The sequence below is a fragment of the Lasiosphaeria miniovina genome (assembly GCF_030549165.1).
Source record: "Lasiosphaeria miniovina strain SMH2392-1A chromosome Unknown B0T26scaffold_4, whole genome shotgun sequence".
Classification (NCBI taxonomy): Eukaryota; Fungi; Ascomycota; class Sordariomycetes; order Sordariales; family Lasiosphaeriaceae; genus Lasiosphaeria; species Lasiosphaeria miniovina.
Genome location: NW_026848223.1, coordinates 1,812,156 through 1,839,476, shown reverse-complemented (window position 1 = coordinate 1,839,476; position 27,321 = coordinate 1,812,156). Strand labels below are relative to the sequence as shown.

Sequence of the window (27,321 nt, the reverse complement as noted above, 5' to 3'; positions counted from 1 at the left end):
AGGTGCAGAGGGCGCTGCCCGCCTTCTGTGGATTGGCTGGAACAGCATTTAAGGTGGGGGGCTCTCGCTCGAGGGTGCATCCAATGAGGGAGTGCTCAGTGGGGCCATTGCCGAGACCCACTGAGCGCACTAAGCGGGGAGCTCAGTAGGATCAGTGCCGAGACCCACTGAGCGCACTGAGCGGAGAGCTCAGTAGGGATCAGTGCGTCTAGGACTGAGCACGACTGAGCATGTGAGTCAGGAACTCTGATTGGTCCTCCTTAGATAGATATATACGACGACCGTAGCCACGGTCCTAGATAGTTCTTGCTTGGTTCTTCAAGCAAGCAATACACATTCACTGCACTCATACACTTTGAGTGGCATTCCGATTTGACTGTATTACCCGTGCGATAGGAGCTTGCCCTTTGTTCTATCTTTATAATTACCAACCCCAGCATTCTGTGGAGCCCGTGCTCCCTTACAGACAAACGACCCTAACAGTCGAGTGGTTTGTAATACGTCGGTGTAGTTGGCGTAGCTCCACTTCCGTAAGATGGCACCATATGATAGTTTTCTCCAAATCGTCCAGTAGGAGCCAGGGGTGGCCCCATTTCTGTACGACCGGGTACCCTTTACCCTGATGAACTAGGATATTGAGGATGTTATTTAGGTAAACTCCGGATTCGTCTATATCTAACAGGCAAAATAAGAAGGGGGTATTCGCTAGAACGATCTGGAAGTCAACAGTTCTGAAAGTTGTAAGGAAACCACCCTCGTAACCACCATGGCCACCGCCACCAGGGCCACCCTCGCCACCATCGCCACTATCGCCACCGCTAACAGGGCCACGCACTATCGCCACTACCACCCTGGCCACGCAAGGATGACTCGTAACCCCTTTCACGTGTATATAGACCATGGCCTTCGCACACCTCTTTAGCTCAGGCCAGGTTGAAGTCTTACGCCAATACCAGTCATTGCTCGCCCTGCTTGTTGCTCCTATTGTGACCACCTTGATCAGGCGTACCTGCCTTCTCTTACATGTTTATCGGGGTTTTCTCTGATGGTGCGGGTAAGGGTCGTTGATCGCCACTCTTCGAGATATATCTGGCGATCTTCAACGGAGTAGAAGAATACTCTAGTACGGTTGACCATCTCGTCGAAGGTGAGGTTCTCCTGGATCAACCGGTCGAAGTAGATTTACTTAGCTCTATCCTTCAGCATGACTGAGTACATCTTGTAGTATAGTTGTTGTAGGATACCGATAATCCTGTAGTATGCTTCGAAGATCTTGATCTTCGAGTCCAGTATATCGTAGCGTTCGCCTCCAAACTTGTCCTCGTTGGTATATATCTTTACGAGGTCTATCATCATTCGCCGTAGCTGTAGCAGCGTTATGTTGGTTAGGTATGGGTGTGTATCGAGGGCTCCGTCCTCGATCGTATTCAACGGGGTTATCGGGCTTGACGGGGTCATGCTTGGCGAGTCCTTTTTCACCGGTACTGAGGCTTCCGCGGGGGGTGCTAGGGGTCTGGGAAAGTGCGGGTTGTATTTTGACTGAAATCTCTCTCCTCTATTCTCGCTACATGTCTCTGCTTCCTTATCGGGCCACTCGGGGGCCTCCTTCTACTGAGCTATCTTAACGAGCTGTTGTGGGATGATCCCTTCGTTGCCGATATAGATGCCGTGGTCCTTGAGCGTCTGCTTGAACGTAGCACGCAGGGTCTTGTCGAGGGTTTTGAAGTAGTTCTCTGTCCAATTGATGAAGTCATCTCGGAACATATCGAACAAGGCGCCATCTCGTAGCTCGAGGTTGTCGTATACCTCGATACATTCGACTAGGTAGGTATTGAGTCGCTTTGCCGTAAGTTGGTCTTCGTCTTCGGGGTCGAAGTCTGCTCCTTCCCAACGTGGGTCGGTGATGCTGATAATACGGGCGTTCGTACGTAGGCTCGCCATCGTGGTGCTTGTCTTTGTCGAGAGATGCAGGTGGTTGAGTAGGGCCACAGCCTTTCTTTCTAACCACTGGGTCGCTCGCGAGGGGGGGGGGGGGTTGCGTGGTGGACGCAGGTAGCCAAGTAGAGCACAGTGCCTTTCTTTCGACTACCCTTGAGGTCTTCGTCTCGGTTGTCCCGTGCGTTGAAGAGCTTCTCTCGCGCTCGTAGTCCTGCGTTCAATTGAGCTTTCTACGTATTCAGTGCTCTCTCGATTGCAGTCCTTCGTGCCGCTTCCTGTCCAGCGATCGCGGGGTGCAATCGCTGCCGCGGTCGGAATCCTTGCTGTTCTGCGGTTGGCCTGGTCGGTCAACCACTGATCAGTGTTGGAATGAGAAGGTCATTCGTATGGTAGTCACTGCAGTAACTAGAACGAAAGGTAGGGTGTTGTGTATTGTACTGTTCTCTGTCTACTTGTCAGTCATGGCGAGCTACGGGGACATGGAGGGGCTGATTTTCAGTGCCCCGCCAACACGTGGCAAATCACGTGCCAGGCGTGTGTGGCCTGTACGCTGACGTAATTGCCCCACTATTCAACCTGCTGGATTAATCACAGCTCCCAGTTGATCGATAATTCCTACAGCACTTCGATCGGATCTGTGGCAATCTGCTTGTTTCCTTCGGGTTTGCCGGCATAAAAAAAATGTTCGAGTTGTGGTTTGGTGTGTTTCTGTAGCGCATTCACCTTGAATTGGCCGACCTCATGCTGACACCTGTTCGTACAGGGATATGGTGGTGTTTTGTTCTCCTAATTTCATACTTCGAGCCGTCCTGGTAGCCATCAATGTGTGTCGTCTGGAATTCACCCACTTTTCATGGAATTGGACAGGCCCTGGTTGACATGCCTCTGAGCTTCCTTCATTCTTTGTTATTTCCTTCATTCTTGACTCGGAATGTCCTTATTTCATTCGGAATGCCTCTTTCGGGCTGATTACAACGCCTCCCTTGCCCTCTCTCCATGAGTATAAGGAAGCGTTCTTTTCTGTACTTTTAGACCTATTGAGCAGAAAATTCAATGCGCTGTCAACTTCGATCGCGTGCAACAATGTGCCTTCGTGGCTGTTCAGGTTAGCATTGCCACGATGGTCATGGTATTGTGTGGCGATTACACTCTTAGAGTCTTGCAAGCGACAGCCCTCAACTGATTGGATTGATAGAGGCAAGGGACATGAACGGGTGAGGTCTGCAGGATGGAGCTAGCATAGATTTTACGGGAGATTAGACATTTTGATGATAGGGCTGTGGGAGGATGAGATAAAGAACGCGACGGACAAAGGTGGAGGCAGAGAGAATTTAACAGCAATGTAATTCAATCAGATTTCAATCAGATATGGTCACACATTGTCTTTGTGCAACATGGCAATCCAGCGATTCCTGTTGGATTTTCCTTACTATGACCTACAACAACAGTTCTCGTGACTTTCTTAACACTTTTTTTCTTTCTCCTTTATCTATTATCAGAGGTAGAGCAGTAGTCGTTACCATGAATCTACTGCTGCTCAGGCTGTCAGGCAACACGCGTCCGTTCGTCTGCTGGTGCAGTGGCAGCTCTTAAGACGGTTTACACGTGGATGGAAAGGTAACAAAACAATCACGTTGCCTCGTTCTAACTTCCCGGTCCCCGTGTAGGCAAAGATCACAGAAATGTCTGCATTTTCTGGCTAGTGGCTATCTGATATCTGGTCTAAATGCTCGATCTACCTAGTCCAACCAATGATGCCGATTAGTGATGCTCTGTAAGAATACATCCAAAAATGCTTGCGGGTGCTCGGGAATGGCTGCAACATTGTTGATCGAAGCAATCACCGGCCTTGAGGTGTGCGGGTGTGATTCAATACCCCAAATAAGGTGGAGAACTTGGTCCTCGGTCCACAAATATTGGAGACCAAGCCCTCGACCTTGTTTGGGTCTTGTCAGATGGAATGGCCTAGAAGGTGCTGGAATCTATGATGCGTAATCTTCGCCACTGGGTTTCGTCATGTAATTGCCACATAAGGAAGTATAAGAGAGAGAGCCTTTTGTGGAAAGACTGGAAGACGTGAAGAGAGCAATTCACTCTGATGCACACAATCCTAGAAGTGCTGTTGCAGTCTGACAGGTCTCGAGGCTCATGATTGTGGACCGGTCGATTCCCATTGCATTGGCTAGCTAGCTGTATCTGGCCTGGGCATGGCCATTCCTCCCTCGAGAAACAGCGGAGCGTAGTCCCAGTTGAACCTTTCGCACCCGTCAGGGTGCCAGATGTCGCGGAGATGCTTCATGGCGCGCTTCCGAGGGGGTAGAGAATTGTTGAAGTCTCCCGAGCTGTAGGTGCGCCGAGAAAAAGATGAAAAAAGTTTTCAGACGATGTCGGAAAGTCAAGGGGGGGCAGATCAAAGACAAGAAATTTTCCTCCCGTCGGGCCGGAGATAACGCCATTGGTGCCATGGCCGGGGTCTTCTCTACTTCTCACGGATCAGATGGTCTCGAAAACCGAGTCTATGATTCTGATGGTTTGAGAGTTCATAAAGGCACTCAGGCCCTCTTCTTTGCTTCGTGCGTGTGCGGGAACCGGGCAGAGTTGATCGTCGGCTCAAACCCATCGTCAAGGCTGTCGAGGGCGCTGTTGAGGCGCTCGTTCTCCTTCATCTTTTTCTTCTCCCCCTCGCGCTGCCGCCGCCTGGCCAGCCGCCACTCCTTCCTCTTCATGTTCTCAGCACCGGGCTCGGCGATCGTCTGGTACTCGTCATCTTTGCCGGCGCTATTCCCGCTCGATTCGTCGCTACTGCTGATGACAATTACGTCGTCGGGGCTCGCGATGCCGTGATCTTCGTTCAGCGCACCGCCCTCGTACCTATCGCCGCCCGATCGGATCGCGTGACGGCGTGTCCTGGAGCGGTCAGCGCTGTGAAGTCCAGTTGACGATGGTGGCCTCGGTAGCAGTGCGCCTGAGAAGTCTCGGGCTACGCCCTGGATTGACTGGTTTGCTGCTGCGGCTCCCTGCCATGCTGCCGACGACGTCGCCTTGACGGCCTGGCTTGCGCGGCTCATCGCTGAGTTGGCTGCCGACGAGGCACGCCCGGCGAGAGATCCCATGTTGCTTGTGATGGGGTTGCTGGATTGTGCCAAGGTATTTTCTAGGCTCAGGGTTGCTTCTGGTGCTAGCAAGATGCTGTCAGCCAGTCCGGGGAGCTCGGAATTGAGGTTGACCGATTCGCTTGCTGTTTTGCTGGGCGAGCTCGCGCTTTTATCTCCGGTATTTGGAGGTGTGGCTCTGGTCGCGAGCAGGTCTCTTTCAGGCTTGCCGGTCTCCTTGTCAGGACGACGCCCCTCATGTTTCGGCTTATCGTCAGGCATGATCGCGCTCGGGCGGTCTCGGCGTCAGATGATTATTGTTTTTTTGGGCCGTTTCATGCACGACGAGAGCCTCTCTGGACGGTAGCAGAAGGCGTTCCGTTGGCGAGCTAGCTCTCCGTAAAGGAGGTCAGTGACAGTTGTGATGACATCTTAGTCTTATAAGGCTGTGGAATCTCGCACAATGTTGTCATGAACAAGGAGGTTTGTCCGTCTACTAGGCAATGGTTTTGGGAGGTAATTCGGTAGCGTCAATGGTTTTCCGCAGCCTAGCAACATGAATCCCCATGCAACTTCCCATACAACAGACGCTTGACAAGCAGTTTTGGCACTGTGCCAGCAAATTAGAAAGGACTCAGCCCCTTACCCTAGCCTCATCGGCCTCCTCTGCCTTACTCGACTCTGGACAACCTTTCCTGAGGCATGGGAAGGTTCGGCCTGTTCCAGAGTCATCCCACTCACCGTCTTTTTGTCGTTTCGTCACAGTCACACTGCTTTCGCACAAGGCCGCTCCTCCATCGCGCTTTCCGCTCAAGCGTAACAGCAGCAAAGATCAGACCTTGCACGGTGCACCAACTTCTTCTTCCTCTCTTCCTTTCGCCTCCCTTTCTCATTCACCTTTTTCCGCCCACCTCCCGCATCAATTTTATCTCCATATCTTTTTCCCTTGAGGTTCTTGTTGGGGTTGTTTTTTTTGGTTATCATCTTTACTAACTGGTACGTGCTCAATTCCCTTCGCCTTCTCGCCTTCGCCCTGGCTCGTCTCCTTGACACAGCTATTCTTGCTATTTCTGGATGCTTCTATTTCGGTGTGTCTTTCGGGAACAATGATCACCCCTCTACTCGGTCACCTCGTCGGGGGCCGATGTTCATTTTGATGCCGTGTCGCTAATTAATCCCACTGCCGCAAAAGCACCTACCTCCCTCAAAAAGGCGACTAGGCTCTCGGCCAAGAGAGGACTTTTTGGTAAGCACAAATCCAAACACCTTTAAGATCGATACTGCGCGGCGGCGCGGGCTACACAGGGAGCTTGCCACGTTTAGGAACACAGGGTAGATTTGGTGAGTTCTGTCTTGACCTAGCTACCACGCGTTCGCCGTGTGTTCCTGCTAATATTGTCGTCCAGAGAGACTAAATCCATCTTATCAGCGCCCAAGAAGCGGCCTCGAGCCCCAAATCGGTCTCGAGCCCCAAATCGGCCTCGAGCCCCAAATCGGCCTCGGCGTGGTATCTGCGGCGTTGTCAAGTAAGCGCTCTGTTTCATCCTGTCGTCTTCAATTAGTCCTTCAACACTTCACCATCCCTGCTTCATGTCTTTTCACACTTCCCGTTACACATGTTTTGCAAAATACATGGCAACACTTCGGAACAAAACCCACGACACCCCGTCTTTCTTTAAACATTGAGCTAACCAAGAGCACAGCAGAGCTTCCTTCAGCATCGAAATCCGTGTGTAGTTCACGAGTAGCAGCCTAAAATTAAGGGCAACGGGAGAGGGTGGAGGGGAGGCGTGGAGGAGATGGTTGACATGGTTGAGGTGTTAGTGTCGGGTGCTAGTACAATGGAGGAGGTGGAGTTGGGTGTTGAGAGAACTCGTGAAGTATTTTTCCGGCGCCAACCCTTTCCCTTCTCTATTACAAGGCGGTGGCCCGGGCGGGACCGGCTTGCTGGACGAGCTACACGGCTTAGGTATGGGCATCTCAACGGAGAGCGTTTACACCAAGATGAATCCGACCGATAGCCAGAAATATTCGTCAAATCGCATTGCTCTGTGGGCTCCATTCGTCCATGTTCCTTGACACGACTTCCTCTCAATGCCTAGACCCATCGTGTCACGTGCAGCGCCGGCGCCAACTCAAATTTATCCAATTCAATCGATCAAATATAGCCATTTAGAGCAATTAATTACACGATTTTGAGGTCAAATTCAACTAACTCGTAAGGCCAAAATAATCGGCGAATTTTCAATTCTTTCCCATTGGCCAGGCCATTTTTAGGGCGGATTTTTCGGATTTTCCTGGGTCCAGGGCGCTCCTTGACGAAGACCAGCCCTGTATTTTCCTGAGCCCGGGAAAATCTCTGACTGCCAGGCAGGCCGTTGAAGCTGCAATGCACCGTTGAAGCTGCAATGCAACCATCACGACGTAAATAAACAGCCGAATCCGACCTTTCTACCGAATCCGACTTTTCTACCGAACCTTCCATTCCTACAGCGATTCTAGGCATATCACTATTACGAGAAGGTCTTCACGGCCGTAAGCACAAGCTCGGCGGCAGGCCATTTGCAAAAGGAGCATGCCGAAAGTTTCACGTGGAGGAAGACGGCGTGAGGTCTAAGTCAACTGGGCTAAAAGCAGAACACCCTAGCTGCGGAACATGCCGGTGGCGCTTTTTTCGCCCGTGTCAGCTAGAGCACTCAACACAAATTACTACTGTTCGATGAAGCAGTTACAAATTACTACCGTTCAATGAAGCAGTTGTGCGTATTCAGCGGGTGACCTGCGCGAAGGATGTGATGGCGTTTGTGTCTTACACGGCAAATTCCGCAGTCAGGGTGTTCCGCTTTTGGCCTAGTTGACTTGTGTCAGCGGACCCGGAGAGGGCATTCAGTAACGGTAAGCTAGTCTTTGGCGCATAGATAGAATTGGCGACGATACCTTCAATAACATCATGTATTTGAAGGATTGGGTACGTTGGCGAGCTTTTCCGGGCTTCAGGGCTCTTTTTTTTACTATTTTAGACCTCTTTGATAACTTTTTACATTTTTTTTGGTGGAGCTGAAGATGCCGCCAAATATCATCAATTATTACCATATCAGTCAATTCTAGCCTCGAGATTGAGTTGTTTGAGCCATTGCCAACGCTGGTCACGTGAACTGGGCCAAGGCTTGTCCAATGATGTGTTTGGTTTCTTGCCTCCGATCTGGCTCTGGAGGGGTGTCAATGGACAAATTTACGAGTATTAATGTTATTGCCCTTCACAATTTGGTCATATCCGTGCTTTATCTCTCTGAAGCCAAGTGGGTACGCGGCGATCCGCGTTCAAAGTGAAGTCTTGAAGAATACAAGGCGAGAGCCTTCCTTCAACCGTGACATGCAGTGTGCAGACCTAAAGTGGCACGGAATTAATTATTGATCACTGTGGAAGCTTTCACTATTACGAAGCGACAGAGATTTCGTAGATGGAAGTTCAAGGTGACCGAGGTTCGGAAACGTGTGTAGAAGGTTTTGCCTCCACTTTCTGCCTCTGTGCTAGGAAGCGCCTACCAATATTTGCGACTTATCCACTCTCACCTTTAACAATCACAGCGATAACCAAGCTGCGTGGCGCAGTGGAAGCGCGCCGGGCTCATAACCCGGAGGTCACTCGATCGAAACGAGTCGCAGCTAATTCTCAACTTCTTTTTTGCCCCCGGGGTCAAAAGCAGTGTCAATACCTCTTTTTGCTCACCCCTTTTTTTTACTCCCATGCTAAATGCGGTGGCAAATCATTTGATGTTTCTTTTTGAAAAACCCTCATTGCCATTGCCATATTTTGTTTTGCCCCTCGCGAATCATAGCGGACAATACTATTGAGCCCGTCGTCACCAATGTTGAGCCTCAGGCCTCCGAGGCGAGGGAGGGACAAAGAATTGGTTTGGCTCGCCTAAGCAACGCATGAAGACATGCCAATGGCACAAAGGCCAATCAGGAGGCTGAACTAGGCACAGGTGACAGTAGTCTTTCATATAACTTGGGTCTATTAGCTGCCCCCTAAAAACCATTCAAACCATGCTGTTCTCCAGCATCAAAAGCCCAACAGAAGGAAGCCATTCACCTCTCAGCAACCAGCGCTTGCACATTTCCATATATATGAACACCAAGCCAGTCGGTCCCATCTACCTGGAGATCATCGTGTCGACGCATGCTTCTTTACATTCTCAGCAAAGCTAAGCAATCCGACAAGATAATGATGAGTGCTAATTTAAATAGAGCCTAATGAGAGCAAACAACTTACTCGATTGCTCCGTTAGCTTTCAATTTCAACGTAATGATTAGAGTCCTTACTTGGGGCTTCTCTTATTCGTCCTTGACGTCCCTAAATGCCCCTGATAATAAAATTTCCACTCGCGTCCATGAAAATCTCTCAAAGCGGCACCGGGATTAGATGACGTTGATGTTGTCCGAGCAGATGGCTACCAAGTAAAACAATGGAAGTCCAACGTATATACAATGCTTCCCTCCTTCGACCCCCCCTCTCTTGTTTCCCCTTCATCTCCCTACATCATGCTTCATGAATTTCCACCCTCTTTTCAAAACTCCGCCTAATCTCCTTTCTCGTCCAAAAAAGAACACCTCACACCCCCAAAAACTATTGCACCACGAGCTTCTGCACGACAGCGTCCCAGTTCTGGTTGATGGCGGCGTTGAAGTCGTGGGACCAGTAGCCGTGCACGTCGTGGACGGGGAACGATGACGACGCGCTCGACGGGTTGCTGGGCTTGCTGGGCGAGTAGGCAAAGGCCAGGCGGTTGCCGCCCTTGGGGTTGAGGTAGCGCGTCGTGCCCGAGCCGTCGCCGTCCCACGACGTGCACCCCGTGCACTTAGCCGTGAACTGCCAGTGCGTCGAGTTGGACTTGGTGCCCGTCTTGTACAGCGTGTACTGCGACCCCGCGTACGTCGGCGGCAGCGTGTGTTGGCTGGCACGAATGTCAGTCTTGTTCCTTCTTTTCATTTCCTCCCCCTTTCTTCATTTCTTTTTGTTGTCTCCCGTCGTCCTCTCCTCCAGCTCCTCGCAATCATGTGCCGGGAAAGACTTACGTGGTCCAGCGCGACGTAATGACGGCGTTGTTGCCGTTCTTCCAGGCCGCCAGCAGCGGGTTGCGCGTCATGGAGCCGCCCCAGGCCAGCCCGGCCCAGCCCACGTCGTTGGGCACCACCACCTGCAGCACCGCGTCGAAGGGCGCGTACTGCTGCGCGCTCGCCGGTATGGCGATGCGGAAGGTTATGCCGCGGCCGTCCGACTTGTAGAGTGCAAACGCTGACGAGAACGTCAGGCCCGTGTCCGGATCCTGGTAGATGGCCGTATCAGCCGCCGCTACTAGTTTTTGCAACAAACCCAAGTCAGCAAAGTTTTCCTCGTTCGTAACGCTGCCAGGCTTCCTCAGTCGGGGCACTCAAGACCACCCACCCATGCCAGCGAGGGCTACGAGCCCGAGCCAGAGGTTCTTGAGCATTTCGAATCGAGTGTTTTACCGGGCCTGCTGGCGCGTTCGGTGCGGGGGATCTGCAGTGGGGGGGGGGGGGGGGGTTGCAGTCCCAGGCCTGCGGCGATGTCGACTCGTCGAGGATTGGAGTCTGTCCGTAGCACTATCCTGTCAGTTTTACAATTCCATAGCATTAGCTCTCCTCGTTCACTGCGAAAATCAATGCAAAGAGAGAAGAGAGAGATAGAGACGAAATGCAGCGACGTAACGCACCTTGTGCAACCGTGAACGACTCCAACGGGCAGGCTTGGCAAAAGACGTGTGGGCGACGAGCGAACAAGACCAGCTTTTCTTTTTTTTCGGTCTTTTTCCCAGTGGACGGACGACAGGCCGGGGCAAAAGACAGACGCACACGTCAGGTTGAGCCGAAAAAGAGACCCCAAGAATGGATAGCGGCAGAGAGGCGTGCTCCTGCCATGATTAAATATAATTATAGCGGACGGCGTATTATCGGCGCCGGCAGCCAGATGAACGGAGGCAAGGAGCGAGCGAGCGACTTGGCTACTTCCACTAGAGTAAGGGGAAATAGATTCTTGCACTTGCCCACCTAGGGGCCAGGGGGCCAGGGGACAAGGGCCCGTTAGTGTGGGGAAGGCCAAGGTGGAACAGGTCGACGGGCGTATGCCCGTTGGGCGGGTGTAATCGCGTGACGCCATCTGTTCGGAGCTGTTAATTTATTTGGACTCGGAGAGCGCTCCTCCTCAGTTTCCCACGTCCCGGCCTAGGGCTAGGGTAGGTAGGCTTCGCCCGCCCGCCGTGGTGACCCCCCCATTCATGGAAGTTAGCCCTCCTCCCAAGGAAGCCACTTCCTTGGAGAGTGGTTGCAGGCGCGGTCCGGCATATTGGGCGAGAGAGAGGGCAACCAATGGGCCCAGGTGCGGGGCCAAGAACTCGCCGCAGAGCATGTGCGAGATTCCAACATGGCTGCCCATTTTAGCCGCAGATTGAGCCCAGAGGGCATTCGAGGCATCTCAAAGGCCACGCTCCGAGGGGTAAATAGCCCCCGTATATTAAAACGACGTCTGCTATAGCCGCCCCCAGAGCCGCAACCCCGAGCTTGGCACTGGCACTGGCCTGTCTTCCCTTCCCCCCCTCTCCCCATTGGGGGTGCCTGCAATATGTGCGTGTCTAGGTAGGTTGCCTTGCAATTTGCTCTCTGCTGCCCATGTTGTTGCTATTTCCAGGTTGCAGTGCCCCTCAGGCATGTGTTTGCCTGCGTCTTTCCAGAAGCATGCGCCTTGGCGCCAAGCCGAACCCCCGATCTCATCTGGGCCATCTCGTCACTTGACTTTGGGTCTGCAACGAGAATAAATTCGAGGTCCTGTGAAGCTACGCCCTGCTCAGTCCTGCCTAAGGTGCCTACCAGACCATTGGTAGGGACCTGGGTCCTGAAGAATGCTCCGAGATCCGTCTACTTTCGACTAGAACTCGACGACGACAACGTGCCTTTCGCCTATAGACTTCACCGACGGAGTAATTACGACTCTGTTGCAGTGACAATTACCCCTTCTCTCCATCCTACAATTACAGTTAATCTGACTCGCTGGGACTCTGTATCCTCAGCACAACTGAGGTGATTAGGTAGTCTCCAAAATCGGCCCTTGAAATCCTACTCTGCAGTATAAGCGGTCTCGGCCGAGCCAATAGCCGCTGAGGCATTTGCCACGCACTTCCCATGTATGGAAGACAGGCAGGCAAGCAAGGTACTGCACTCTACAGCCCCGCCCCTGGAACCGGAGCCTCTCGAACCAACAGACGACTTCTAGAACAAACCGGTCGTGCATCAACATATCCAGAAAAGACACATCGCCGTGACACATGAGCCTCGGCCGGCACTCTCTCTATGTTTTCGATCCCACAGTCCCATATTCCGGGTTCACACGTCTTGGCGAACTTCAATATCGCACGCCACCGCCATGTGGTGGTGATGCAACCCAAATGCTACTTTTGGTCCTCCCCTGCTCGTTGTGCTAAATTTCGAGCGGGAGGTCCGATACATCCGTCCCTCCCTCCCCCTCATCCTCATCCTTCTGCTCCCGTGTCCTAAACAAGACAGAATCAATAAGCTGACGCAGATGGGCCTGGCCGTGCTTATGCCTATGTTTATGGTGTTATCGCTATGGCTACCTCAATCCAGTCTCACATGCCACTCCATCCCATCCATCAGCCTTCCAATCTATTGTGTCGCTATCTATCATATCTCTCGGGGCATACTTCATATCCCCGTGCGAGCACGGGAGACGGAAGCACAGGCCCGCCAAGCCGCGGATGCGGGAGCCGTTCCACTCTGTCCTGGCTGCCATGGCTGCCGCGTAAGCACCGACGCGCCGCCGCCATAACCTGTTTTATTCTTTCCTCTGCCCGAACCCCATCCGTTGCGTGGGAAAGCTATATATCATCAGGACATGCTACTAATCTTGGGTTTCGCTTCCTGTTTCGCTTCCTATTCCTGATGTGGGCAACGCAAGTCAACTCCCCTTTTTTGAACTGCGCGTCACGTGGATAATCCGGAAGGGAAACACGCCCGCATTCGTCCTCGAGAACATATCAGCACACCTAATTGGTTTTTTAGTCGACAAAGGTCTAACGTGCCGTACACGAGTCTACGGGGTTGATGGTTAGTTCAGGCAGCATTCGTGTTCGTGAGACACCTAGCGACCGCACTGGATACTTCTCATGCACGAAGAACCCATAACGCGCACCGCGGCCTGTCTACTCCGCCCTATATCCAGCAGAGACCTGTGTCTGATAAAGAACTTCAGTCTTTGTGGACATGCAATTTTGAGTGTCACGGGTGTTCTGTGGGCTTCCGTAGACTATTTGTCCAAAGATAAGGTGCCATATTTGCACCAGAGCACCTGAACGTGGGTCCCTTGCGCCTGAACCTGAAGCGGGGTGAGGTTAGTACCCTGCCTGCGCATGAAAGTGCATTATTTGCTGAAGCAGTTGATCACGTCCCACAACTCAACCGTGGAAAATTGCGTGCTGGGGCTGCTGACGAGCTCTCTTTGTTGTTTCAGCAGGCCTAAGTAGCAAGGTTGGCTTGCACTAAGGTGAGCCGAGTCATGGAATCCTGACCTGATTGGATCTAATCCGCCTCCCGTCCACAACCAAGTCAGGCTCTTTGTTATCGGTGAGTCCAAGGTAAGCGGCGGACCGATCTAGACTTTGGTGACCCGACATGCTGGTACGGTCCACACGGGAGGCTATTTGGTCCCGTCCGGAGACCCGCTGACAGTTGTGGAGAGAAAGGCCGAGGCAGGTTGGAAGTAGAAAGGCAGGTTGGAAGTAGAAAGGTAGGTTGGAAGTGGAATCGAGAAAATCTGCCCTGCTCTCAAGCTTGTTTGACCCTCTTCATTTGCCGTCGAGACTAATCGTGCGTTAGCGTAGAGACGAAGACACTTCTCGTCAACGGCGAATTTTGCGAGCCGAAAGGCTATTCTGCCGTCTCGCCATCCGGATTCGGAAGGGTAAGCTCGCCAAGCATCTGCGCGCCGTGTTGTCGGAATTTTCGGAGGGAGAGGGTGGGGTTTCTTGTCGAGAGGCCGACTTTGTCGCCGCGTATTTGGGATCTTGGGTATTTGCTCAAGCTTTGATCGATGATGAATTAGTTTCCTTTCAACCCCGCAAGACGGAAGCTCGCTTTAAGCTCCACTCGGGCACAGCCCCGGTACTGTTGACAATGTTTCCAATCGACTACTGACAGGCGCTGGTGGCTGAACAATAGGCAAACGGCCATATCTCATAGTCTCTCGGTCAGCAAAGTACCAAACTGTCGGGTCCGTCAGACGCACGGATCCGGACTAGCATCAAAGGAGGTCGGCTCGCAAGTCTAAGCCTCAAGCAGTAACTTGCCACACTCGGCCCCACCACAGGTACTGTAGCTCAGTTCCACGGCTCCGGGGGGGCGGCTCGTTCCCGTTCGCTCGGATCAACTGGAAATGGCGGTTTGGCTCGACAAAGGACAGAGAAGGAGTTGGGCAAGCTATGGGGCGCTAGGCATGGGGCCCGTGGCGGCCGTTGGGCGCCCGCCCAACGGTCACATTATGCGCAAGCTCGCGATGAGCTCAGAAGAGCTAGGCGAGGTCCCCGTGCCGTGGCCTTGGCTACCCCGGTTGCCTACCAACAATGTATTCGTATGTAGCCTACTATCCAAAGAAGGTAAGGCAGGTAAGGCAGGCTCCCGTTGTACTCTAGGTCAACTAGCGGAGCGCTGACGTCGCCGGTGTCGACCGCTAAGCCAGAGGAATCGAACAATGATAGAGCCTCGATGCGAACAAGAAACTGGCTGCCAGGCATGTGCTCGACGAGTCGACGGCGGCGCGAAGAGGGCCTTTGTCGTACGTACACTTCGTCGAAATGACTAGTCGACGACAAAACAAAACAGCTCGAGGTCAGGCACAAGAACGCCGGCGAAAAAGCAGGAAGTATTCCCAACTCCCGTCTGTCGTCCGTCGTCTCCATGTTGCAACAAGTTCGTCCTGTACCGTGGTTTCCGGACGGCGGGAGCTGTCAGGTTTTAGAGAAGACCTTGATTTTCAAGAAGCGTCTCCTGTTTCGAGATTCATCCGAGGTTGCTCTCTCGCACAAGCCCCGCCTGGGGTGACTTCGCCACTAACAATTCCGAGCCCGGGCGCTTCCGGTCACGCGTTTTGGGCCCACCTTTAGTGGGATTATCTGGGTCTAGCCCTTTCCCTGCATGGGTCAGGCCACAATTTGTCGAACCAGAAGCAAGCTGCCTGGATCGGCTCCTGCAGCGGGGCTGCATGTGCTAACCTAAAGCAATTGGGCGAGTGGCAGCAACCAGTTTTTTCCTCTCGTCCAGCCTCAATTGGGACCTCGCAGAATTCCCAAAACTGGAATTCCCAAAGCTGTGCGAAGCGGTGGTTGTTGTTGTCACGGCTAGTCACTTTTCGCCGACAAAGACGAAATCTTGGCGCGCATGGGTCGTTCTAGAGACCGATCGCATGCAGATTCTAGATGCTTGTCGGGCCTCGACCGCTCTCACCTTGAAACGAGCAAAGGGACTGGAGCCAGCGGCATTCCGTGGAGAGCAGCTTTGTCAAGCTTTATCAAGAACAAAAGCAGGGCGTTACAAGGGCGGGCCCCACAACTCCCAGTGCAGACTTCGGGCAGCTCCGCGCCAATCCACGCCGTTGGTACCACTGTCAGTTCGTTGTTTGCAAACCTAGTACGTCAGAGGCCCCGCTTTCTACACCATCTCGCCAATTTTGCCCAGTCCGTTCTCGTACCACGATGGAGAAATGGTCAGTTTATTGTTAGCTACCGCAAGACTTTTTAGTGCCGTCCACCATGCATTGCCGCGCCGAGGCACTTTATTCCCCAGCAATGCACGCTCAAGCAGGCATTCCGCGCCGGTGTTGGTCGCCCCCATTCGCACATCAAATACGCCCAAGCTCCCCGGTCTCTCGTCCTGAAGGATCGGCCTGAACCACCATAAATCCAAACATCATCCAACCTGACATCCAACTTGACATCCAACTCAACAGCGCAGACAAGGAACCGACCCTTGGCCTGACACTCGCAACATTCCACCTTCCCCGCGGCCCCACACAATACACCACCACTTAGCTGCCGCCATCCTCGCCGCCTCGCCATCGCCATCCCACCTCATCAATTATTTGCTTGCTGGCTTGCAGAGTGCAGACCATATCAAACCATACGATCTGGCCACCACCGTCAGCATGACCACCGCCAACCCCCCGCCCATGTCGTTCGACTCCTTCGCGACATCGTTTAGTGCTGCACAGCTGGTTAGTTAACCTAGACGCGGCCCACTGGCCGGCGCCACTTCCGTTACATGACTTCATAGCGACTAACGATGTCCGGCAAGCAGAACTACTCCGACTTCAACTCGCCGACCTCTCTCTTTAACTCACCCGAAGACTTTAGCACGGATTTCACTTCGGACTCGGCCGGCTCACCTGTTTCACCAATCTCTCCTGTATCACCGGTCCTCTCGACCACCTCGTTCGGGCTTCCCGGAGACGACTGGGTGTTTTGGGACAGCATCGAACACTCATCCCATCCCAGTACCTTCCTTGCGGCGGAGCCCATTGACGAGTCCTTATTCGCAACACGCCCAGCACGGGACATCTCCCTGAGCCCCGCCGTCAACCCGATGGATCTCACCATTCCATCTCCAGTGAACTTGACTCTAGGTTCCGATAAACTCAACCACTATCCGCCCCTCTTCCAGCCGCGCCAGGCCGCATTCGGAGGCTCTGGAGATGGCGGAGAGGAAACCAAAGGCTACATGTCGCGCGGCAGTCTCAAACGCAAGTCCTCCACCTCGAGCTCCGAGGACGGCGAGGACGCCAAGCAGTCGTCCCCTTCTCCGCTCCCCGCCCGCCGCGGCTCAAAGGACAAGGACCAGGCGGCCCACGGGCCAAAGAAGACGGCACATAACATGATCGAGAAGCGGTACCGCACAAATCTCAACGATAAGATTGCCCAGCTTCGCGATGCAGTCCCGTCCCTCCGGGTCGTGTCGCATCGCTCCGAGCACTCTAGATATGACGACCAAGAAGATGCGGGTGATGACGAGAGCGCGAGCGCACAGGCGCCAAAGCTCAACAAGGCCACCATCCTGAGCAAGGCAACGGAGTACATCGCCGGGCTCGAGACAAGAAACCGCAGCTTGGAGACGGAGAACAATGCGCTCAGGGGCAGGATGGAGGGGCTCGAGATGATGCTCATGAACCGTGGCGGCGCCGGCGCCATCTGGAGTTGAACTTCTTGACTCGAGATGCTGCTCAAAACTTCTCGTTTGATCTCTCCTCTTTGCTTTGCCATGGTCAAGTCTTTTGACCGTGTGGCGTTCCGGGTTTTTGCATGCGGGTAAAAAAAGATACCTCGGGGTGGTTTTGCTTGGCGTTTTGAGCCAAATATAATGATGGGACGAATGGACGGGCAAAAGGGGCTATAAACCGACAGGCGTCATTCGCTGTTCGAAGGCCGAGTTACCTACCTAGTTAATTAACTATACTACATTGCGATACTGCGCAGAGCTAATCAGTGTTCAATAATTGGTACATGCCGTTCTTGATTATTTTAAACATATTTCCTTTCACTTGGGTACTTGCACATACAGATTCCCACACGAACTGGTGTGCGATAAATCCGTTGTTGAATGATTGCCTGCCGGCTTAGCCATCTCTTGTTCCCACGTTTGGCTACCTAATTCTGTGGCGGTCCCTCCCAGCTAGTGAGAGTCAAGAAGCGGCTCTGCGATTCCAAAAACCAACCGGGCTCGACAACTTCGCAGAGACCAGAAACACAAACATGATCATTTTTGCCAAAATGAGCTCGCGAGCCTCAACATCAACTCTCTATAGTCGCCAACAGAGAACCGCCCATGGGCCGGTCGCCGGTTCTATCATCCCTATTCGGTTGTATCCGACCCGGGTCCCATGTTCTGGACTGCTCGCATGCAAGCCGCAGCTGTTGAAATGGCTCGACGTGGCTGGCGCCCAGTTTGGCCGTCGGCCAATCCCCGCTGGCCCGTACAGCCTCCTTGCCTCGGCGCGGTGTCTCTTGTGGCTTTTTTCGCCAAGTCGCGAAGACGGCTTCATTCCCTGAGTGCCCGCATTCCTTCTACCTTTTGTCAGTTAATTCTTCTGCTTCGGGGAGCGAATACTTCCTGGTTCATGTCTGCGCATTTTCTTGTCCTTGTCGTCAACCAGATGTTCCCTACAGCTACTCGGTCGGCACACGGCATCGGTCCTTGGGTAATTACCTGGGGATACCTCAAAGCTTCCGGCAGCCTCCAATCACGTCCCTCCGATCTAGGGCGTCCTCCATGGTTCCCTAGATCGAACTGGGCCTTCACGAGAATCGCAGTCTTGGCCTCGCGTCTGATTGACCATGCGGTTGCCTCTTTTGGGACAGCCGCCGAATGCAAGCTGCACACTGCACAGCCAGCCCCAGGACGGTCCTGCGAGCATACCCGCTATTTTTGCCTCATTATTGCGCGATCGATATCGCGTTCTAGTTCCTACTAGACACACCAGTCAGGGCTGTGTGTCTCTCCTTCCAGCCGCGTTAGCCGCAGCTCATATCGTGGATCCAAAAACACTACCGAGGGCCTAGAGGATGGGTCTCCGGCCCTCTCCAAGGTTGGCGAGTGGCTGCTGTGACTCGTGGCAGACTCCGATATTGCGAGGAGTTCGGGAAATACGCGACCTGGGCCGATCTAGGCGAACTTGTTCCGGATGATAAGCCCACCATCCTCTACTTCTGGCATAGTTCGATGGAAGATCCGTGCTCGTCCCCATGAGCGCCTCGTAATCTCACCTCAAACCATCCCCTTCTAGGTCTCCGCGGAAACACTTGCATTCAAATCCCTGTTACGTCCCCGATTGCGCTCATGCTACTCAGAACAAGGCATTTCCATGCACCCCAGGCTTGTGCTAGGCGCCGGCATTCCCTCACCGGTTGCTCTACATGCATGGGATCAGACAAGCGATCAACACCGGCTAGAGAGGGGGCAGCAGGGCACCACCACCTGAACAGCCATGGCCGAGGAGCAGAGACGCATACTCGCGGTCAATTCTATCCGGCAATGCAACTATTTGTCGGTTCTTACAGCTTTCCAGCCTATCGCCACGGATATATGCTCCTTGGCGGCGTTTTGGCGACCTTGAAACTCCGAGCTGCCTGCCCAGGTGCCGCGGCGACTATAGCCTCAGACCCAATGCCGAGACAGGCATTCCCAAGATTAATGATCTGACTTTGAGCTGCTTTCTTCCCGATTTCGAGAGTCACACATTCTTCCACAGGATTGAGGCTACATCAAGTTTCGTCCACAGCTGTCATCTAGGCATTTCCCGGATGCGTCCAATGACGCCGCATCAAAATCCCTCACATCACCGATGGCAGAAGGGATGTACCTGCGAGTCAGATCATGATGCTCAGAGATGATGCAGGCCGCTCATGATCATCCCCCATTGTTTTTTTACCTGCATAGTTGCTATAGGTATCTCAAACATCATGCGAGACTGGGGGGGTCTCGATATCGGCTGGCCTTGATCTCCGCAACGGCCAGACTCATCCTGCCATCGCGCATATTACCGATGTCCCTTAACATTACGGAATTCCCTCATCGAGATCGCTATTTCCCAATGTCCCGAGTTGAGAACATGAGATCTCAGATTCCCTCACTAGTTGGTATAATTATGCTGTGTTGAGACTAGGTAGGGAACTTGCACTGCCATTGGCCCCAATTATGTATCAAAGGTTTCGCCCTGAAAGGTTCCTCCACAGAGGGGGTGTAGCCAACTAGTAGTTGAGACTATGTATAATGCTTCCTCACTTTCACTTTCTAGTAATTACAAAAGAAAAATAATGGTACTAGTCAGCAGCCTCAGCATCAATCATTGCAACATTCTGCATCTCAGCTGGTAAATCCTAGGGTTAGGGTTTGCGTGGCTAAACAAACAGCCGGCCAGCCCCTGAATTTAGGCTCGAGTCATTTGGCTCCCTCCGGGCAGGATCATCCCGAAAGGAACACACCGAACTCCGCCGGCACCCACACACACCAACGCCAACACTGCACGCCCAGGAAAAAGGAAATTACTCGACAGAGCCTTCATTTAAAGCGAAAGCGCGCCCGGTTAGCTCAGTTTGGTTAGCAGCGTCGTACTAATACCGTCGAGAGACTGTATACCGTAATGCGAAGGTCAACAGTTCAATCCTGTTACTGGGCACTCTTCATTTTTTTGTTTTCTATCCAACCTACTTTTCGCTTTTTGGTATACCTACGTGGGAGCGAGCCTGGCTTTTCCCTCAAAACAGCGGATATCTTGCTATCTGTTCTTTTTGCCCGCTCATAAAAAACCTAATGCAAAGCAAGCCGAGAAGCCAAAGACGGCAATAGTTAGCGTCCAATATTTCACAGTGTTCTAACGACAACGCAGGGAGGGAGACAACTAAAAATAGAACAGATGAGAAAGAAAGAAGATCATAATCGCCTCCCAACCAAAGCAAAACACGCCCCCTTAAACCCCAAGGACAAAACCCTGCCACTACTAATCACTACACACCATCCCCGCCCACCCTCTCTTTCCACCCACACCCAACCCTCTAAGGACCGAACAGTCCATCCCTCAGACTCCCAAGCCGCTGCTTCGGATCCCCCGCGATAGTGAGATCATTCAGCTGGAGGGTCCAATCATTCTCCTTGAGCGCGCTCTCGCCGCGTTCGCGCGCGGCCTTGGCAGCCGACTGCACAGCGGCCGTGTGGTCGGCGAGCGTCTCCATCTTTTCCCATTGCTTCCTCTCGCTTGCGGCGTCTGCTGCTGATCTTGTTGCCGTCGTTGGCGGCGGCGAGGATGTCGAGCTCTTCATCTCCGCGAGCTGTTCGGCCATGTCTTTCGCCAGTTTCACGGCTGCTATCTCGTTCGCTGTCGAGGCTGGAGGTGGTGCTGGTAGCCGTCGGGTTGCTGGCGTCATTTTCCGGGGTCGGTGGCGAGGTGGAGGTGGGCGGTAGACTACTGGCACTGGGTAGGGAGCAGGCTGGACGTAGACTAGTTGACAAGGCGGCGGTCTCGTAACGAGTACGTTCATGGTGGGCGGCGGAATGGGGGCTGGTATCGGTCCGGTGATCGCGAGAGGCGGTAGCGAGCGCGTCGGCTGCATCGGATACGCTAGAGGCAGTGGATATGTGAGATATGGCACCGGAACTGCCACTGGTGCGGGAATAGGTATGGTTTGAACGGGATATGAGTGTCGTCGCCGGTGTTGACGGGTCGGTGTGTAATAAGCCGGACCCGCGCCAGGATAATAATAGCCGCCCGGCCGGCTATACTGCACCCAGCAGTTCCTGCCATGTCTATCCATTTTGTTTGTTTGCTTTTTGCTTTGATGGCGGTGATCGTGTCGCTGTTATTTTTTGTGACTTAGCACTCTTTAGAGACAAGGTCGTTTCTGGTCGTATGCCTGGAAGCGTTTGCGATATTTCCTTATTGTTTAGTGAGTTGAGTTCAGAACGGTTTTGATGCAAGGTAAAAGCCTCACGGTTCAGCCTTTTCCCGACCTACGTTACGCTGGCTTATATAGGTACGGTAGGCTGCCGTGTGGCGACGTGTAACTCTTATCTAGACCTGGGTATCACAGGCCTGGTCTGACATTACCGGGACATTCACAGCTAACTCGACTTGACTTGGATAAGCTGTTGCTGTCATGGCCATGAATAGGGTTGATGCCAACTGCCGCGGCACATCTGCTAGGTAGCACCTTGCCCAAGGTCATGGGAATGAGTTAGGTGTTGAGAGGGTGGCAGCGTAGGGCCAGCAGCTATCGAAAGGCATGTGGCTCGCAGCGATGACTCCCGGTGCCACAAAAGACAGAGTACGTGGCGAAATGGTGCTACGGCTGGCCACCTTTGTGGGATCCACGCGCTTGGCAAAGGCATGTGGTTCACCGTAGTAGTACCAGAAGATGTCATGGGAGAGACCGTGGATTGTTGCTTCAGTCATTGCAGGTCACACTTTATATGCGTTCATGATTCGTCAACCAATGACTATTTTATGAAGAAAACGAGAATGCAGACGTAAGGAGATATAGTGATATGATAGTAAGCGGCAAGGCATGGCCTTGGTGTACCAAAAGTAAATGCAGCAAACTATAAGCACCTTCCCTCTCTTATTTTCTGTCCCACGGGCTGCTGTTTTCCGTTCCCAAGAATCTGAGTGTTTTTTGCTTTCAATTCCGCTGTGGCCACAGCAAGAAGTATCTCGCGGATTGGAATGTCCTGATGGCTCAGTGCCGTTTCTAGCGACGGGACCTCAATTGCTCCTGTTCGGCAGCACGTACGCGGGCAACTGACGCCATAGGAAACATCGAGTCAGTTTGGCGTTTGTTAAGAACTGAAGGGCATTGATCTGCTGCTTACTCGTAACCCGACCATTATATGCGGCCACTACTGACCGCTCCCGCTCGTTCGATGAGGGCTTTATCACGAGAGGAAGCGAACTGGGGTGGACATGCCGAACACCACCTAACTGCCCTCTTTCGAATAAGGCCTTCTCTTCAGGATGGGCATATCGGAACCTAGCATCAGTAACCTCGTATCGCTGGTTAACCCGAGGTGGCTCAGGTACCTGGAACCCTGCATATTGCGATCCCTAGCTCGGTCTTCTGTTGCTGTTGTCAAAATTTCCGACCTTTTCGCCGGCTCCACATGGAGCTTCCGCGGATTTCGCATCTTAGTATAATACTATTTCCTAGTCATCTTTGGGGGTCGGACGGCTTTCCAAAAAAACGCGAGGCAGATCTCGAGGGGGCAGCGGAAGCAGTACGTGAGCTACCGTGAGCTCTGGGGCGAGAACAGCTTCGCGAAACATTCGAAATAGATTCCGACGAGGCCACAGAACCATAATCCGAAGAGATTCCTGAGGATGAGCCCGCCGAGATGAGGGAATAGGAGCCCAAAGTGTCCGCAGAAGACGATCGGCGCCGGCGGCTACTCGACTCAGAGGGACGACTCCTATCTCTTCCCATGATTGCAATACGGCCTGACACGTGGGCGTGGGTGTTGCAGGGGATGAAGCGAGAAAGCGGTTCTATATCGTATTTCTGGCTGGTGAAAGTCAAATTGTTGCTAGGGGGGTGGGTTTAGAGCGTTGGGGTCCCGGGGTACTTATAGACCCGTTGTGGGAAAAGTGGGGAGCAAGAAGGGCTTGGGACCTGGGGCTGATACTGTTGTAGGCGGACATGACGGACTAACAAGCAAGATTCTCACACAACTACTGCTGTTAACTGTGCCTGTTTGCCGACCCAGTTGTTCGAGAATGAGGCCGTGACCTTGGCCAGTCTGGCAGATCATGAGGCACGAAATGGCAGGGCATGCCCCCAAACTCTGAAACTGAATGTTTGTGCGAAGCAGTTTCAGATCCTCGCACGCAGTGTGCCTACCATGCCCGCGACTAAAATTGGATAGAAGGCCAATCAATAACCTGGTCATGGGAATTCCACACGCGTATGTCACGTTAAAAATGGGAAATATTTAATTAGGTCATACTGGACAGACCCCATAAAGCAAAGGGAAGTCAAGCTACTATTCGAGAAGAAATGCAGAGGAGGGGTCTGATATCTGTTAATTTCGCCGGCAAGGCCGTTCCACGAGCTTTAGAACTCGACCAGAAATAAGTATTATGCAAAGAAGGAGAGAACCAAAGACAAGATCCAGATATTACCGCCCTAGACTTTCCCAAGGATCTGTCCCAAGCTACATCCCGTCTTGAAATGATCGTCTATATAATGTTTCCCAATCCCCGATAACATTGCTTCGTTCGGCGCTTGTCAGATCTCCTATCCCCCCATTCATCACGTTCTCCAATTTCCCTGTCAACCCTTCGGACCAATATTCACCCCTAGCTGTGCCTAAATCTCAAGATCTCTCTTTCTAATACGAGCTACGGTTTTTAACCGCTAGCTAGATAGTCTCGCTGCTCCTGGTTTACCGGCGAGTCTGTTGCTGAACTACCGGCGAGGTTGCGTCTCGTAAGTGTACTACTGAGGATATTGCGGTTGTGGGGGATATTGCGCTGTGTGGCCATAGTACGACTCGGGAGGATACGCCTAGCGAGTATCCCGCCGTAGAGTATAAGGATTCCCCAGGGAGGGGTATGCTGAGTCGCGTAGGCTCAACATGCAGTTTCCGGGTACGGGAAGAGTTTGGGGGCGTCACACCGCTGCGCCGGTGTCCTTTCTTGTTTGTAATGTCTTGACGGCGGGCTTTTCGTCTCTCTCTGACTAGGCGTTTCTCAAAGTCGGCGTGGATTATATCTCCCAATAGGAAAAAGTCCGACACTTCGACTTTTCCAAGCGCACGCATAACCGCATCCTTGATGCTGCAATACCTGCGAGAAAGCTCAGCCGCCACCACCCGTGACCTATCTTCGCTCTTATTAGTCTTGACCATGGTCTCGACAACAGGACGAGTGTTTATTTCAGCATAAACCACTAGCTGCACTATGAAGTAGTCCCTGTGGGTTTCGTCGTTGCTCCTGGCCGAGAATTCTAGATGACCCTGTGTCTCGGTATCGTCGTCGTCGTCGTTTTCGTCGTCGTCGTCATCGTCGTCGTCATCGCCATCGTCCTTGTAACCGTCGTTCCCGAGATCTTGATAGTGGTCAGCCGCTATGCTCACATTCAACTCTGATTGCTGACCTAACTGGCCGCCCCGAGTTGTGTGTTTTCAGATTCGGCGAGGTCTCAGGAGGAATACGTCGACGTGAGTTGTCTCTTAGCTGCTAGCCTTCCTCCCGGCCGTCTTTATCACGGCGACTGTTGTGCTTTTGACTGCTCATGATCGCGGAATCGATAGGGGTTTGGGCGTGGCAGTGAATTGCGCCAGACAGTGGTTCTGCGTTATGGCTGTCACCAGTGCGGGTGGGTCAGTCGTTGAGAAATCTGGAAGACAAGGAATATTTATAGACATCAAAGAAGCAAAACTGGCGACTGCAATTATAAGCACTGCAGAAGGCACTTTGAGCGTGACTATCGAGTGGGATGAATAGTGAGCAATGATGGATACAGGGCCAGAACAGGAGACGGTTAAAGACACCTCGTAGAAGCTAATGGAACGGGGCTTGTATCTGGCGTTTCGGGTTTACGGGCGTTGCTCGTGGCACAATAGGGCTCAACTGTTACTACCTGTGCCTACTTGCCGGTCCAGTTGTGGGAGAATGTGGCCGTGACCTTGTCTAGGCAGGCAGGTCATGGGGCGCGAAATAGCAAAGCCAACCCATACACTTGGAAGCTGGATGTATCATACTTGTTAGAAGTTGTTTCATATCCCCATGTAGCCTGCTTGCCATGTGAGTGGGATTTATTGGAGAGAAGAAGCACTGAGTGGATAGTTATTGGGAAATTGTAACTTGGATCTCTGGAGTGTAGGGAAATTTATAGACCTTCTCAAAGCAAGATCAGCGACTTTTATTTGTACGCAGTGCAGGTGCATGCTTGAGTATGGCCCTAGTGGAATAAAAAGCAGGGTGGAAAAGGAGTGGTGATAGACATAGGGTTGGAAGGGAAGACCAGAAAAGGTTCCTCGTGGAGGGTGAATGAAACAGGGCTTGCGTCCGGCTTTCCTGGTTTACGAGCATGGCTCATAGCATGACAGGGCCCAACTGACATCAATTGTGTTCATCAGCCGGTCCAGTGTTCAGAAAATGTAGGAATCGGGCCACGCCTAATTTGGAGATGACGAGAAGGCAGGCTGGAAACGCGCTGCGGATGGGCGTGTACCACGATCTGTTTCGTATCCTCGCACGCAGGCCGGCCACACTGTTACAGGCCCAAGACTTAAATGTGAAACATTGAAAAGCTCAGTTGTTATCAGACTGAGGTCATCTTGGAGTTGCTTGTAGCACAGCGTGGTTTACATCCTACCCCTTTCCAAACATGATCAGCCACATTCGATCAACTAACTTTTGATCCGTTTCTCACGGCCCGCCCAAGGAGGCGTCAAGTGACAGGAAATACCGCAACATGTGCCGCTTTACCAGCCATCACACCCCGGCCTCTGTTTCAACGCAAATGCCCATCGAGTATCTGCTTACGAATGACGGCCGGTCGCCTTGCCCCGAAAGGTTCTATAAATATTCTAGCACCCCAGTGATCCAAGTCCAATTTTCTTTCTCAACAGCAATCAACTCACACTGGCGGTAGCCACGACTTCCAGGCAGCGACCAAAGTGTTGCCGCGCGCCATCCCTCAAAACACTCACACCTATACTTCAGGTCGTCCAGCAATCATGGGAAGGGAAGGCGACGGTCGCCCCAAGCGCAAAAAGAAGTCAGGCGAGTCGTCGAGCAGCCGTTCAGCTCGACCCGCTCCGTCCGAGGCATCTTCAGCTTCTGGTTCTTCAGGGGGGGCGGGTCTAGACACGTCTTCCGTGGTCTCTTCTTCTGCCTGCGCTTCTTCCGCAGCCCCTTCGGAGGCTGACCCGTCGGATATACCGCAGTTTTCGCCGTATGTTCCGACGAGTCCGAGGGATCAAGCGATACATGACAAGATATATAATGCTCCTAGACGGGAAGAGATCGTCGAGCTCTTGTCAGATGGTAGAGCCGTAGTTACTCCTTTACGACCCCGGCTGTCGCCTTCTAACCTGCCTCACTCGCCGCGACGGGCAAGGCAGACGGCTAAAGCAAGGTCTTTAGGGTCTGCCTCGCACAATTGAGTTATTCGCTTGCGTGGCGCAAACGACGGGTCGGGAAACCAGTCGAGCTCCGAATATTCTGAGTACGAATCTTCCGCCGAATCCGATGTCAGTCGCTACCCAAACTCTGAAGCTGGCCTTTCTTCCTCGGAATCTGTCTCGCGAACTGGGAGCTCGACAACTCGACGTCGCCGATCTCAATCATCAGGGGGGCATCGAGATCTGGAAGATGAGACACTCGTGTAGCTTGGAATGGAGGACAACAGCCTGGGCAGTCTGTGGAAGGGACGAAGACAGGACGAGGAGGAGAGTGAAGATCTCATTCTCAGGCGGCCGGGATTTGAGGCAACTTTTCTTGGAGAATCAAGGCTTGCCTTGATATAGCCGTTTTCCTTTGGTGGCTCTTGGCCTTAGCATATTTTTTGGGGATCCCTTGGGCTCATGGGAAGCGGGACGACACTCACCGAAGCTTTTGAGCCACCTTTCGACTCTGGCTTCCCTACCCTGATGGATATCACATTGACTCGCAACTACGTTATAGCTTTATAGCTGTTTGTTTTGGGAAATATTAGCGGGT

The 27,321-nt window shown here is 52.7% G+C and overlaps 6 protein-coding genes and 2 non-coding genes across 8 annotated transcripts; 4 read left to right on the top strand and 4 right to left on the bottom strand.

The window, feature by feature from the left end:
* Positions 1-1,182: 1,182 nt before the first annotated feature.
* Positions 1,183-1,353, bottom strand: B0T26DRAFT_645423 (uncharacterized protein; the record flags this gene model as incomplete). The annotated part of the gene is made up of 1 exon (XM_060437717.1): positions 1,183-1,353. One exon carries the CDS (start codon positions 1,351-1,353, stop codon positions 1,183-1,185), a length of 171 nt encoding a protein of 56 aa, XP_060296063.1.
* A 3,137-nt stretch (positions 1,354-4,490) lies between these two features.
* B0T26DRAFT_675601 (uncharacterized protein) lies at positions 4,491-6,182 on the bottom strand (the record flags this gene model as incomplete). Its single annotated transcript, XM_060439853.1, has 7 exons — positions 4,491-5,329; positions 5,613-5,640; positions 5,677-5,725; positions 5,772-5,774; positions 5,869-5,984; positions 6,025-6,110; positions 6,161-6,182. 7 exons carry the CDS (start codon positions 6,180-6,182, stop codon positions 4,491-4,493), a joined length of 1,143 nt encoding a protein of 380 aa, XP_060296062.1.
* Positions 6,183-8,627: 2,445 nt separating this feature from the next.
* On the top strand, positions 8,628-8,699 carry B0T26DRAFT_t152. Its single transcript has one exon. It is a non-coding gene; the product is annotated as a tRNA-Met (tRNA).
* Positions 8,700-9,164: 465 nt separating this feature from the next.
* Positions 9,165-10,580, bottom strand: B0T26DRAFT_709347 (uncharacterized protein). The gene is made up of 3 exons (XM_060441922.1): positions 10,480-10,580; positions 10,110-10,389; positions 9,165-9,988 (listed from the first exon to the last, which is right to left on the bottom strand). The coding sequence occupies exons 1-3, from the start codon at positions 10,523-10,525 to the stop codon at positions 9,661-9,663; spliced, it is 654 nt and encodes a 217-aa protein (XP_060296061.1). The 5' UTR covers positions 10,526-10,580; the 3' UTR covers positions 9,165-9,660.
* A 3,916-nt stretch (positions 10,581-14,496) lies between these two features.
* On the top strand, positions 14,497-15,161 carry B0T26DRAFT_675599 (uncharacterized protein; the record flags this gene model as incomplete). The annotated part of the gene is made up of 4 exons (XM_060439852.1): positions 14,497-14,685; positions 14,717-14,725; positions 14,851-14,895; positions 14,943-15,161. The coding sequence occupies 4 exons, from the start codon at positions 14,497-14,499 to the stop codon at positions 15,159-15,161; spliced, it is 462 nt and encodes a 153-aa protein (XP_060296060.1).
* Positions 15,162-16,127: 966 nt separating this feature from the next.
* B0T26DRAFT_292713 (helix-loop-helix DNA-binding domain-containing protein) lies at positions 16,128-17,799 on the top strand. Its single transcript, XM_060434195.1, has one exon. It carries the CDS (start codon positions 16,398-16,400, stop codon positions 17,307-17,309), a length of 912 nt encoding a protein of 303 aa, XP_060296059.1. The 5' UTR covers positions 16,128-16,397; the 3' UTR covers positions 17,310-17,799.
* Positions 17,800-20,184: 2,385 nt separating this feature from the next.
* On the top strand, positions 20,185-20,283 carry B0T26DRAFT_t153. Its single transcript has one exon. It is a non-coding gene; the product is annotated as a tRNA-Ile (tRNA).
* Positions 20,284-20,534: 251 nt separating this feature from the next.
* Positions 20,535-21,495, bottom strand: B0T26DRAFT_292375 (uncharacterized protein). Its single transcript, XM_060434194.1, has one exon. The coding sequence runs from the start codon at positions 21,413-21,415 to the stop codon at positions 20,660-20,662; it is 756 nt and encodes a 251-aa protein (XP_060296058.1). The 5' UTR covers positions 21,416-21,495; the 3' UTR covers positions 20,535-20,659.
* Between the last annotated feature and the right edge of the window lie 5,826 nt (positions 21,496-27,321).